The sequence below is a fragment of the Atractosteus spatula genome, chromosome 1 (genome assembly GCF_055471065.1).
Source record: "Atractosteus spatula isolate fAtrSpa1 chromosome 1, fAtrSpa1.hap1, whole genome shotgun sequence".
Taxonomy (NCBI): Eukaryota; Metazoa; Chordata; class Actinopteri; order Semionotiformes; family Lepisosteidae; genus Atractosteus; species Atractosteus spatula.
The window spans coordinates 20,730,867-20,745,664 of NC_142706.1; the positions used below are offsets into that span (position 1 = coordinate 20,730,867).

Below are 14,798 nucleotides of genomic sequence, written 5' to 3' on the forward strand. Positions count from 1 at the left end.
AAAGCACTGCAAGCAGCTAAGCGCTGAATTGCTGTTTCACACTAAATCATCCTTCACCGTGAGGATGTGTTTGGCTAGGATTTATTTTGTACTGCGTAAAATATGCTCAACACTAATTTCTTGCTACTAAATGTATAACCCACTTGTATCAAGAAGATAAACAGCTCCTCTTCCCTTTACCCTATACATGAAACATGAATTACCCACTGTGTAACTTTCACAGTTGCATATTTTATCTATATTTATGTACTTATGTTTTTTGCAAGCAAAGCATAAAAAAGGGGGTTTCTGTTTAATGGCACTGAAAAGGCCACTACAGGTAAGGCCACATCTTCTCTAGTTCATACCACTCTGTCCAATCTTGGTAGCCCTTGGTGAATTATATGGTTCTGATCAAAGCTGGTTAATGCCCTAGTCTGGATTTGGGCAACAAACAATATATAGGAAACTGGTTACCATACTCATAACATGCATATTTGTTTGTACAGATGTACAAAATGGCCTGCAAGTGCCATTATACTCTATAGCATCATAGCATCTGGAATGTAATTTTACAAGCAGAAAAAATCTTTTATTGCTCCAGTGCTTGAAGAATGCAGTGAGCTGTATGAACAAGGTTATCTGTAAGCAAAGAAGGTATGATGAACTTCAGTTCTTCCTTTCAGTAATGAAGTCAAAGGGCACAAATGACATCAACAGAGGAATAAACGTAAGTGTTGTTACTAGAGGAGAAACAGCTAACAAATCCCAAAGAAGCAATTCTGCATATGACACTGGGGGGCATTCTGAAAGGCATAATAATGCCTGCAATGTCAACACCACCCTTGTCCTCATGGGTATGAGTCAGCCTTGTCAAGCTGTTTGAAAAATTTAAATCTCAAAAAACAAAAAAGGAATAAGCTTCTGCTTTATTACCTGAGGTTCACATTGTGTAAAAAAGTCAGTAAATTAATAAATGGCTAAAGGGTATTAGAGCTCAGAATAGCTGATGTATTAGATGCATATTTACAAAACATGCCTCTAGGTCTCCAGTGAACTGTTGAATGAATGCAAGTGCTAATTTTGTCAGCTTCCCACCCATTAAAGCAACAGGTCATTATTAAGAATGTTGTGCTTTTGTACAAATATTGATGCACCACAAGCTGTAAAATAAAAAATCGACACTTGAGTGAAAATGATTCCTGGCACAATAAAACACTTGAAATGGATGACAGATTTTAGTGGAACACAAAGCAGCCTGGAGTCAGGCTTTTTCGCTGACTTCTCTGAGTGATGCCAGTTCTTCTGTCAGCATTTTCTTTTCCTTCATCTTTGCAAGCACGGCCTCCATTAAAAGTGTTGCGAGAGGAATCTGCGAAAGATACAAAACAATAAAAAAACATGTTCTGGGTTTGACATGTCGCTGCTCTTCTTTGTTTGTGGAGATCAGTTTATAACATGAAACTGAAGAAAACAATAAAAGAACTAAGTATTGGAGAACCTGTAAATCAATCTAAGAGTACCAGGTAGTAACGTTGCTATGGAGTACTGAGGTAGTATGAAGATATGAAGAATGCTAGTAGCATAGAAAGAATACTAAACACATTAATGTCCATTTAGAGCTTAGCATGAGTATCAAAGGATCTTGTGCTAAACAATAGATCACATCTACAGTACTTAACAGGATTCAATTACTATCCAAAAATTTGCAAAGCACTGTAGCAAAGCATTGTAGCAGTTTGGTGTGTATATTATTATCATCACATTTCAATTAGCAGGGGCCCTGGATAAGATCTGCCCATTTTGCTGTGGATTGGTTATACAGTACTATGTTTAACCTACATTGCTGTACTGTAAATGACTAATGCTAGTTATATTTGTTTACTCAAGAGCACAGGTGTATAATACAGTAATATTTGTTTTAAATATGACAGTTATCAAGCTTGGACAAAACGAGCTAAACAGTTTTTGAAGAGCAGCAGTTAAAATGTTACACTGAGATTTGATTGGTTAGGAAATGAGAAGTTTCTGGTATGAACCTCATCTTGTTGACAACCAGGTACAGACATGAGATCGACAGCAGAAATGTTAGAAGTGCAAATCTGAAACATGATTGGATGTTAAATCTGCCAAATTTAATTTAATTGGTGTAGTGCCCAGGACAGACAGTTTTGACAACAAAATGGTGGAGTGGTTCACTATAATGGCAACATATTGAAAGGAGAACAAAATGGCAATGAGGTGGCTATCTGGTTTTCTGCACTGTCCACTCTAGGGAGTAATCCAGCATCTTGCCCTGTATTTGCTGGATAGGATGCAGTTTGCGGCAACGTTTACCAGGATTAAACAGTTTTCGATTGGATACACGATTAAACTTGATGATTTCTTCAATTATATTTTAAAGCTGCATGTACAGAAAACTAGACATTGTTCTACTAAGACAGCTATCTGTATGAACATTTGGAGGAACAGAGACAAACTTAAAGACATGTTTTTTAAGTGTTAATGTGCAATAGCTCAAATACAACACAACCCCCTCCCACTTTGTATGCAACTACGTTTTGTATATCAGGATTTATATATTCAATATTTTTATTTAATTTTAGCACGTATGATTGTGTGTGTATGCTTTTCCATCTTAAATAATGCTAATCTTTGTGTTTTTTGTGTAAACACCCTTACACAGCTGTTTAATATTCTTTAATTAAACTTAACGGAGTGACTATTTGAGAGCTGTGTTTTTATAGTTTAACTGGGTACAATACGCTTTGAAAAAAAGCTGAATATACAGCTAATAATTATACTACACTGAAACAGTCAGAAACAGGCAACAGCTAAATATATATCCATCTGCTCCTCAGTTTTTGTATTTAATAAATACATTCCAATTCCCTGAATTGGCATCAAGAAGGACGATAATTATGACACTATGTTAAAAAGCATTGTACTGCAACTTCAATACATGACAATTATTCACTCAAAACACTATTCTACTTCATGCAGCTCATAATATTCTGAAGTAATTCCAAAGCACATTAAGGAGTAAGAGCATTAAGTCACCAAATTAAATAAATTTTTGTACTTCTTCATTTCCTTTTTCTTTGATTACATTTCTTATTAACACGCTGACACTCAAAAAGCTAAAAATTAATTTAATTGGACATCCAACTTTTGGGTTATTTCAAGTATTTGAGAAAAGGTACTAGTATAAAAACATACAGTATATTATAATAAATGTATTATAAATACATACATTATACTGTATATACTGTAGAAAATTCTTATCCATTCATCTATTATCAGAAAACTGCTTATTACAATTAAGGATCATAGTAACCAAGAGCCTATCCTTTTATCAGAGGGATCAAGTTGGGATTACAACCTGTACATGGTGTCAGTCTATAGCAGGGTGCATTCACATGCACAAGCATACATTAAACATTCATTTGTTTTAAAAATGCATATTTCTGAGGTAAAAAATTACTGTGTTTGTTTTCTGTGTGGATTAAACGGCATATTTAACACAACATGTTCCAAAAACTCATTTTAACATGTAGGCCAACAACCAAAATGAACCAGAATATGTCGATATACTATTTTATTCTGCATAATTATTGCATTCAATTATGTAGGCTTAATTCAGAGCAGCCACCTGAAAAAAAAAAGAATAATAAATATCCTATCATTCAAACTTCACAATATCTAGCACCTGTGACTATCCTGTTGAGCTGCTAGATCATTTGATAGGCTGCTGGTTTTTACAGCTGTAATCCATTTATAATGCAGAATTGCAACTTTGCCAGACACTGCAGGAGTCTTTCCTCAGCCTTCTTTAAAATTTCAGCATCCTGTGTTTGGTATATCTAAAGGGTTCCACAAGATATTTGAGCAAGTACAAGTCAAACAGCAGCAGATATACAGTATAGGTGTAACAGTCACAAACTGGTGATGCTAACACAAACTTATCAACTCAGCCATTAATTACATTGCAGCTGTAAGGGATTAGTGGTGTATTGGCTAATTATACATTGTAAAATATACAGAAATATACATATCCAATTTATCAAACAAAATGTCCTTTAAAGTCTCTATGAAACACTTCATCTGTTAAAATATAGATCTATATTTAAAATAGACTATTCTATGAAAATGCCTAAAATCGGTTTGACCATCGGTTTGACCAGCAACAGTGACCTGTGAGAATGCAAGATCACACCAATCTTCTCATTTAAGATGGGCCTTTTCTTGCTTAGTGCATCAACTGTGCATATATTCACGTTTTCTTCTGAAGCCGAAGATGGGCAAAACCACCACAGAAAACGGCCTATCTAGTAATATGTTATAATGAAGTGAATGTTCTTTTGAGATACTGCGAGCTTCCCTGAAATCACTTTTGAGTTTAATTTTATTAAATGTTTATACAGCGTGTTATGGGGACAGTGACTCAGCTGGTTAGAGCATGGGGCTGATTAAACATTTAATAGGGAATCTTACTCCCAGTAGAAATAAATGGGGGAAAAAGCTAATGTCAATAATAAAGGCCAGCTTATGTGCTGCTTCAAACTGCTTTCTCATTGTTAATGATGGAAAAGAAACATATTGACATTTTGGTTGAATTTCCCTTTCTCCTTCTCTTCAGTACAGATTTATGCCCTTTTACTAGAACAGGTGAGATACTTGACTTTTGAGTGTTGTTTTTAGTTGAAGTGCAACATCATTTTGGACTATTTTGTTGTACTGTCTAACATTGTCTGTTTTAAATTAGTTACTCCTTACAGGGTTACTGCAAATCCTGCAAACATGATTACACGGCAAAATTTAAACTGCAAGTTCTTTTAACATATTATGAACTCCACTGTGAGATGAACAAATATCTTGAAACAGTGGATTCCAAGAACTGACTAGTTGTAATGTACTGTGGTAGTGGCATTATTAAATTTAACCAAGCCATAAACCTGAATATCTTCGGCTTTGTTTCTTACTTACATAGCAAAATTTACTCTGAATTCCATCATTACAATTTCACAATGTAATTCTATATGCAATTTTATTTTTGCTTTCATTGTGCAATTCAACAATTGCTTTCATTGTGCAAAAATACCTGCAAGTGTCAACAGATCCCGAAGTGTCTTTGGACCAAATTCTAGTTTATGTGATGAGCAGTATGAATTAAGGCGTCCACCAGGCCACATCAAAACTCATTGGCTGTTTTCTCTCTCCTTCTCCATCTCGCTTTCATGCATGTTTTGAGAGTTCTAGTTAGTGACACTGAAGGAGCCAATGGTACCAGGTGATTTCAAAAGAAACTGTCTCTGCTGGTACTGTAACTATTTACCTGTCAGCATTAACATTCACTGGCTATTTAATAAATCAGGTTCAAAGAGGCCTTGGTGGATTTATTTATTTTGTTTCTGTGTACTTCATGTTGAATATAATTTTGTGTTGTTAAGGTACTGGGCACAAATTCTAAATTAAAAAAATGAATTTTCCAACTTCTGAACCAAAAGCACAGGCCAATAAAATAATTACAGTACATCCGACATCATCAAAAATGAAAGAAAATGAAAAGCTGATGAGAGGACAAGATTACCTCTATCTTATTGAGCGCTTCATGGATTACTGATCATGTTAATTATGTAATATGCAATAGGAGCAAGACTGTCATTCATCTTCAATGAGCTGATCAATAGGAGAGGTTATACTTATCTTCAGGGCATTTCCCCTCCAGCACCACAGCATTGCTCCTGTGAATCACACCTACGAGACTCTGCTTAGGCTTGCTAGTCCAAGCGGAAACACAGTGGCATGTCTCGTTCATGTCTCGTTCATTAAAGGAACAACTCCCTCTCGGGGAGTTCAATGCTGCATCATTTAGTAAGGTGTCTGGTGTAAAGCAGTCCCTCTCCTGAATACATCAACAGCAAAATATAAAATGAGCACAGAATTCTGTAAATAGGCATAAAAAACACAGTGATATGTGTTTTTGCAAATGGTACAAAATTCACGTTGTAGGAAGAGATACTGTAAACAAGTACATTGCTTGTTTTCTGCAAACTGAGTTCTTAAGATGACTTATTAAACACTGACCTTTATACTGTTGTTATATTTTAATATACATTAATGAAAAACACAAAAATATATGGAAAAGATATGAATAATAACTCATGATTGATCTACATTCACCTGATGCTAAAAATGATAACTTAAGAAATGACAGTGCACTATGTTTGTCCATAACACAAATGTTAGAACATTATCAGCATGTCAGATGATTTCAAGTGGCATTTAAAACAGAAAGGGAAAATCAAACTACTCATCGTATTCTATGTTCTCAAAAGAAACGCACACTGATACGTCTATCAAGATTATTAAATGAAATACCACACATACTAATTATAGTTATTATTGAACTCAGAACAGTGACAAGAGCAGCACTGCTTTTTTGGTAATGTTTTATTCATATAACATATACAAAGGGGTCAGCGATTCATTTTCATGGCTACTGTATATTGTAAGAATGAAAAGATATTGTACGAATGGACAAATAAACAGTAAATGTTTGGTGTTATTTTATTACATTGAGGTGACAAAGTCTCCATAATTATGTTTTGATAATCAGTTTAGGAGATATCAACTAGACTAGTATTTATGGCTTTGTCCTTTATTATTGAATTTCAGTTTAAATTCTGCAAAATGGATGATTACACCAAGCTGAATCCAGTCAGACAATGCTGAAATACCAATGTCCTTTTCTTCAAATGTTAGCATTCAAAAAATAATTCACAGAGGTTCAAATGCTTAACTGTAGCAATTTTATACCCCTGGCTAAATATATAATTTACTAAATCACTACATTGCATGAAAGCACCACAGTTTGTGTAACTGAGCCTGATTCTCAATGGCTCGATGATTTGTCAAATTAACACATAGCTTGACAGTGCCTTCTAAAACAAGTGCCAGAGGAACGACCAGCGTTTTACCTAAGATAATCTTCGAATGCTGCAGCAATAACATTTCAGAAGCAAAGAAATTCAGAAGGAAATGGTTGTAAGATGATGAGTCCTGTCTTACTTGACAGGCATTTTACTATTTATTCCATGGAGAAAACAAGCCTTTTCGTTGTCTTTGTTCAACCACTCATATCAGTGCATTATTTTTTCCACAAGATTCCAGGTTGGAGAATAAGAGGAGAAGGTCCTGTACAGTCAGGTCAAGGATCTGGAAGCTGATGTCAACAAAAGAAAGGAAAGCAGGGAGAGAGATCTCTATGCAGGGCAAGGTTTTTATAATTGAAGCAGCGAGGGTTTGGGTTTTAGGGTGAAATCTGACTGCAGATGGAAACACTCTTTAATAAGAGCCCTAAGGGGATATCATGCTCTTATTAACTAAAGTATGTGACCCTGAATTGGATGAAGTGGTTAGAAAATGAATAGATGGATGGATAGTTTACTAGACTCCTGCCACTGGGCAAGCTAAGAACCTTTTGCTGGAACCAGACATACAGTACAGTATGTCTAATCACCATACCACTCTTAGGGAAAAGACTACAGACCTGTAAGTGACAAACAATGTTTCCAAGTACTTGCATACAATAAAAAACAGGGTCATCACCACACATTTTTGTATTTAAACTAAAATAATGCAGAATGTGAAGGTGTTTTACTGGCCAATTTAATGACACTGTAGTGTTGATAGTGCCTCAGGCAATCCAAAGGGCACGAACACTACACAGTAAAAACATTGCCCCCTGTGAATTATCACCATTAAGAAGTAAACTTTTTAAGGTATTGATTATTTTGTCCTCCTTTAGAGGGTAACAAAAGCATCCTAAAGTCCAATTTGTGTGAGATATAGACAAGAAAATCCTGTAGCAAAACAACTGAAAATAAAGCCCTTTGAGAATCATAGTTCTAATAAACAGTGCTGGAATACAATTTAGTATTATGTGTGCTGATCATCCTTTAATTTAATAAGAGGCCAGCACTGAAATTTTACAATCCCTTGTTTAAAACATTTCTGGACTGTTTGATCCTCTTTGACTGATGTTTGGAAAAACACATATCCAGCATAACATCACTTAAGCTGTGTTTCACTACTACTTTGTGTCATATGTTATTGTGTGCACAATACTTCACTGATGTAGTAATGAACAATGTGCAGTACTAATTTGTTTCCCCTACCACAACGTCAGGCAATCTATAGGCCAGATCCAAGAGCACGAAAATGCAGTGAATGGGTGAGGTACTGTATATGAGATTTCAACTGAAGTGGTTTCTTAGGTTGTACAAACATTTCTTGTGTAATAAATTATTATTTGTTATTGACTTCTGTAGCACACCTCTGCTTTGACCCTTGTAACCCTCTGGTATGCAGACTTGGGGGTTTGCCAAAGAAAGTTGTTAAAACATGGAATGTAGATACTGCCCAACAAGAGCTAACCAGATAACCAACCAATAGTTCCTAACTGTGACTCAAATTAAAAATTTTAAAGGCAACAAGTGAATCGACAACAGCAAAAATAAAGCACACAAGTGAACACAAATGAAAAGCCCTGTTGTATATCGCTGAAATTTGCAACAAACATTTTCACACATGGAAGTATTGCCAAACTAACACAGAAGCACATCAGGAATGGATAAATGCAGAACTTACAGAAGAGTCATGATCCAGCCACAAAGACCCATCAATCAATAAATCTTTGATCCCATTAAGCTGCCTTTTTTAACCTAAAGCTATCACAGCTACCGACTGAAAATACAGTCAAATCCTTTTTATACAAAATGACTAAAAATGAGACTCATTCACCAAAACACTGATTGATTACAAAACTGACCTATTTGCACCTTAAAGGAGAAAGCCGGTATGAAACAAAGTCAGACAACCTATTCAAAACTGCAGCTGACAAGTTTATTAGGTCATTGCATACTAATTGTATTCTCCAACACATTTTCAGAATGCTGCATTACACATCTAAAAAAAACAGTTTTCCTAGTGCATCTTCCTAAGCAACAGTATGAAGGGCCTCTTTCTCATGTAACTCCAATGGAGTATCTGTAAATGTACTGACAGGTCCATGTGGAAACACCAACAGAGGTAAAAGTAGTCTCGTGCAAATCACTAGGCGGCAATGTTCTACATTCATAAACTAATTTCACCTTTAAATGGCCTCCACCTTGATTGTTAAATACTGTCAATTTGATACAGTTACCTTGGAGGTAGGTGTACATAAATATATGCATTGTAACAGATGGATAAGACTGATGAAAAAATAAAACACTGGTAGCTAGATTACATAACATAATTAATTTTACCATGATATTTGCACAATTATACAATAACAAGACATACTATAAAGCTAATTTTCAAATGGGTAATGTAACACCAATGGCACATAAAGAAATTAGACAATTCACCTATTCTACATAACATTTTAAAGATGGCTAGAACCCATATACAGTATATGTATACAGAGATACAAACTGTGTATGATATTTAAGACATCCCAAGTAATAGATTTTCAGATTTAAAACTAAACCACACTATTCCTACCATAATGTTAGTTTGTGAATGGGAAAATGTTAAACCATCCATAATTGATGGGCAATCCCAGACACGCAGACCAGAATTTGCACTTAAGAATAGTTTACCTGGAATACCAAACTCTTTGCAGTCTCTCAAACTACGGATATAATATTTAGTATGGGTCTAAGCTAACTTTCACCTCCAATTTATTTTGAAAAACTAAAAACGTATTAATAAACTACAACAACAATGCAGAAAGTGTCATACTCAAATTGTTAAATCCTATCTTAAACTATCGAAGCCCTTGCCGATCTTACTGTTTGTCTTCCTCAAATAGTGGATCATCTTCTGGCTCCTGAATGAGTTAAATTTAATTAGTTGAATGTAAGGACATTGCTGCTCATTGCTCCTGTCCTTAATTATTGATGGTAACGCCTTCCATTATTCAAAGGTTTCAAGGAACATGTTTGTTTGAACATAACAATTTACAATATATCATACTATCATATTATTCTAGTTCTGAGGCTGCAGCAATAGCCACACTGCACAATGTACTGTATTCTCTAATCTAGCAATTTCATTAGTCATTTATCCATTCACAGATTGATACATATACAGTATGTACAGTACATATGCCTAATAAATATCAATACAGTATATACAGTATTAAGTAATACAGGACAGAAAACCCAAGATTATATTTATGATCGTGAAGTATTGCTGCCTAGTGACTTGTAAGAAAATGTTTTTTTGAGATCACCATTATAACATTTTGGAGATTTGTTAGAGGAAAACTTTTTACACAATTACCTAAAAGCTCCTGAACTCTGGTTTTGGAATATTTTATGATTTTTTATTTTGCACTGGATGTCTTCCCTTTAAAGACAAAGGAGTACTATCAATGCAGTAAGGATGTTCATTCTTTCTCTAATCTTTCTTTCAACCAGTAATGCTTTGTTAAGCTTTTTGAACCCACTACTTATGAAGGATCAGAGAAGCCAGATCATATTGCCACACCAAAACCACACTGATTTCTTCACTTTGTTTTTAAAGCAATTAAGAATGGACTAAATATTTCAAACCTGTTAAAGGCTCAATTTTGCATTAAAAACATGCTTTCAGATAGGGGATTTTGGACTGAATAATTTTCGCTAAAGCTCCAATCTATTCTTTTCAATACTAATTATACACCAGTGATGAAGCTGCTTTCTATCCTACCCCAGAGCCCACAGAGACTTATATGAAAGGGAATATTCACTCTTGGGACAATAGATACAGTAATTAAAATGTTTTTTTTATGTTGTTTATACCATCAGGTCTGTGCAACCTGTGCTGTTAAATCTGACCTACATACACCTAAGATTAAATGAAAACGCATTTGAGGCCTTTGTTTTAGTTTATTTTTATCTAAAGAACAGACAGATAAAAAAAAAAACAAAAGCAGAACATCGTAAGTAAGTGAAGCAATTTTCCATAATATTCCCCAGCAGACTTGACAGAACACAAGACACTCCCAGTGCCACTAGTTCAATAACTGCTTCTGGACACACTGTTTGGACAGGAGGCTCCTATACTCAGATGCTTGGCTAGAAGTGATCATTCACGGACATCCACAAAACCATGCAGGCATGTTATCTGTCACCAGAGCTACGGGCATGCAGCATTATGAAGGTTGTGTGACTTTTGCCTCAGCCACACCTGGTGGCTCCTTGGTTAATTTAGTAGAATTGTCTGGATCTCTGCAAGTTGCTCAGCCTAATCTTCAACCAGCAATCTCCAGGCTGAAGGACCAAAGTCTTTTGTAAACAAAACATGACACTTTTTAATCCAAATGAGTATGAAAAAAGCTATCCAACCATGTTGTTGAAGCCCATACCCTGGTTTCTTTCAAGAGATTACTGAATGAAATCCTTGGATCAAATAACCACTAACTACTAAACAGGCCAGATGGGATGAATGGCTTCCTCACTGGTAACCTTTCTTATCTTCTTAATTCTCCAGTACCCTGTTTCTGTTTGTGTTCCTTTGCACTCAAACCACAACAGATTTCTTGAACCGCTTATTCTGAGATAAGTGAAAAAAGGACAAAAGTGGTTCTCTGGTTAGTTTTTGGGACAACATCGCTAATGTTAAAAATGCTAGTGCTTTCTCAACATTTTCAAAGATTAATTCATATTCATTTTCTTGTTATTTAATGTATGACAGATGTATATAGTCTAAATGGTCCATTATTGTTTTGGGGCTTTAGTAACATAAACATAACTAAATGCTTGAAAACCAACCAAAATGGGAAAAAGCCATCGGGGTAAGCACATTAAAGCAGTAGCAACAAATGAAGTCTATCACACTACAGTCATTTTTGACACAAACATTTCATTTTCTACTTCAGTTTTTAGAAGAGAGCTTTTTAAAATGTACAGTACTGTAATTAAAAAAATAGTTTTGGAAAGCTAGTATTCAAGTTTGGAAAGCTAGTATCCATTATCAAGAGATAAATGTCTAAACAGAAACAACAGTGTAACTGGAAAAGGCAAGTAATGAAATAAAAAAAATATCAGCTACATGCAACACACAGCTGCAATGCTTCAATACACCCTTGTCATCTCACAGCCCCTAACACAACTGGAGCCTGACAGACCTAATTCCCCCATCTCCTACTTCTCTTATCTTTATTCAGATTTGGCTACCATTTTAGAGCCCACACTCTTTAAGGTATTTCCTTAAGACCTTTAATATCATAGAAAAATAAACATAAATGAGCTCAAATACAAGACAACTGCATGGGGAAATGCAACTACAACTGCGAGCAGGTCTTTTTTACACAAAGGGTTGTCTGTGTCTGAAACAAGCCTCCTAGCCCTGTTGTCAAAACAGATTCGGTCTTCTTTCAAGAAAAGGCTGGATGAGATGCTCAGATCACTTTGCTACTAGCAAGAAAACCATAAACACTGGCCAAAAGCCTACTCTAATTTCTAACATTCTTACTGTCAACCAAAGAAGACTTATGACATTTTATATAGTCCAATATTGCAGTCAACAGGACACATTTACATTCCACTTGATGATATAATCTATTCACATTTCAGGACAGACTATGTTGACTGAACCACTTTTGTTCTGTGCAAAAAAGACAGTACCGAGTTCTATAAAAATCTAAAAATATCCATCTACAGATAGCACTATTATCACAACAATAATTTTGTAATATATTAAATCTTTCCTGTGCACACAGACATAAATCAAAATGTCCTTTTTTCTTCTCATATAGTCTCCATGGATCCTGCATAATGCTATGGACTGTTTTATTCCTCATCTCAGATAGCTTACTCCAAGGTGGTGCACAGTATGAAGTACAAGTATGACATGAACAAAAAATTAAACAAAAGAGCAAGGAAAAAAGATAAATACTGGAAATCATTGTTCTCTTTTTCCATTTCGGGACACTAGGTGGACCTGTTTAAACCTGTGCAGGAAAATTTCTCCCATGAGTCCAATAGAACACAAACATTACTGAGCAACTGGTACCGTGCTCACCCTAATGTACCAGTAAAGCAGGCTGTACAAGTAATAAAAAATAAAGAGTCAATGACTTTTTAAATGTTATTGTGCTGTCAGGGCGGAATAAAATTAGCTTGAAAAATGATCTAAAGGGATACGATGCAGTTCATTATGTATAACAGCAGAAGCAGCCGTATCCCAGTGTTCATAAAGACTGCTCCATTAAATTTACCTCCAGTCAATAATTAGGATTCCACAAATAAACCCAGGCAATTAAATCAATACTGCTGGGCAATTACCTTCTGGAGTCCTGACTCGGTGGCACAGAAAGACACTATATCTTAAAATACATTATTCACGGTATGACGCAATTGTATGCAGGACCCTTCGTTTACTTATAATAATTAGAAGGCAGCAAGCCAGCTTTCTTGGTGAACAGAGCTGCAGTGACCCTCTTCAGAGAGCCATTCTGCTTATTTCATTAAAGGCCACTGGTAAAAACCAACAACCGACTATGAATTAATGCAATTTATCACCCAACTTTTAGTACACATGTGAGGCTCCCAAGCAGTTGCTATCAGACAAGGATGATGGAAGCACAGTTGCTATTGAGGACACTAATAAGGCATTCCTGGCATCTAAAATTGAACAATATGACAAAAAGACAGATGTTAAGACAAATAAAATATTTACATTATACAGCAGTTTCCACATTTATTCATAGCCTTGAAGAACTGTGACAAAGTTGACTTGGCAAAGACAGTGGTGGTGTACATCAGGAGATTTCAACATGCACTGTATGAATTAAACTGTGATAAAATGTATGAAATGGAATACAACAACAACAGCATTACTTAAAAAAGCATACATTTTAATTATGTTAAAATATATTAATACCTTGTTAATATGTATAAATATTTAATATATATAGTAAATATGAAGTTATTTAAATATATGCCAGTAAATATAACATTTAAATACTGTATATATGCCACTAATATACCATGCTCTTAAATATTATCTCATCATATGCCTGATGACAACATTTTTCTTGAAACAGAATCTAGTTAAGGCCACAATTAGATCTGGTTTTCGGTGTATGGAAATACTGTAAAATTTAATGGAAACTTTAATTTATTTAATAAGGCCAGGGAGGGGCCCCCAAAACTATTTGCACCAGAGTCCATGATACCTAAGTTCCACTGGTTTCATGGCAACATAAAAATGACACATATTTGCCACATAGCCTCTAATTGACTTATGATTGAATTGATTGGTTATGTGAAATTCAAATTAGTTTTTGGAGCCACACCAGCAATACAATTAGTACAGCACAGGGAAGATCATTTTGAAAAATAATGCCATCCTTTCAATATGGTATAGAATCTCAGCATCTGAGTATAAAATGGATTTGTTGTGGTTTAGGATTGTTTTGCATTCGCTGATCCCCGATGCTTCATATGAGGATATTACAACCAAAAACCTGGCTCCTTCTGCTAAGATGCTCATGTTCGGAAAACAAAATAGACTTTTTAGTTGGATAATAACCTGAAACACACCTCCAAATCTACTGCCAAATGGGTAGGGGAGCATAAAATCAATGCTGTTTGGCCATCACAATCTCCAAATCTCAATCTGATAGAATACATGCTGCTACAAACGAATGAATTCAGAACTGATTTAACAGAATAAAATGGTAGGTTTGACAAAGAATCTCACAGAGCACACTTTAGGCAAACACAGGTTACTAAAGCTGCCTGTAATCTGTCTACAACACTATAGCACTTACATTGTTTAAC

The 14,798-nt window shown here is 35.2% G+C and overlaps 1 protein-coding gene across 1 annotated transcript in view; it reads right to left on the minus strand.

Annotated features, from left to right (window-relative positions):
- Positions 1-368: 368 nt before the first annotated feature.
- cntln (centlein, centrosomal protein) overlaps positions 369-14,798 on the minus strand; it is a 190,471-nt gene continuing 176,041 nt past the window's right edge. The window contains exon 27 of the mRNA XM_088933536.1: positions 369-1,351. Within this exon, the coding sequence (XP_088789662.1) occupies positions 1,244-1,351 (108 nt within the window). The 3' untranslated portion in view covers positions 369-1,243. The remainder of the gene's footprint in view (positions 1,352-14,798) is intronic.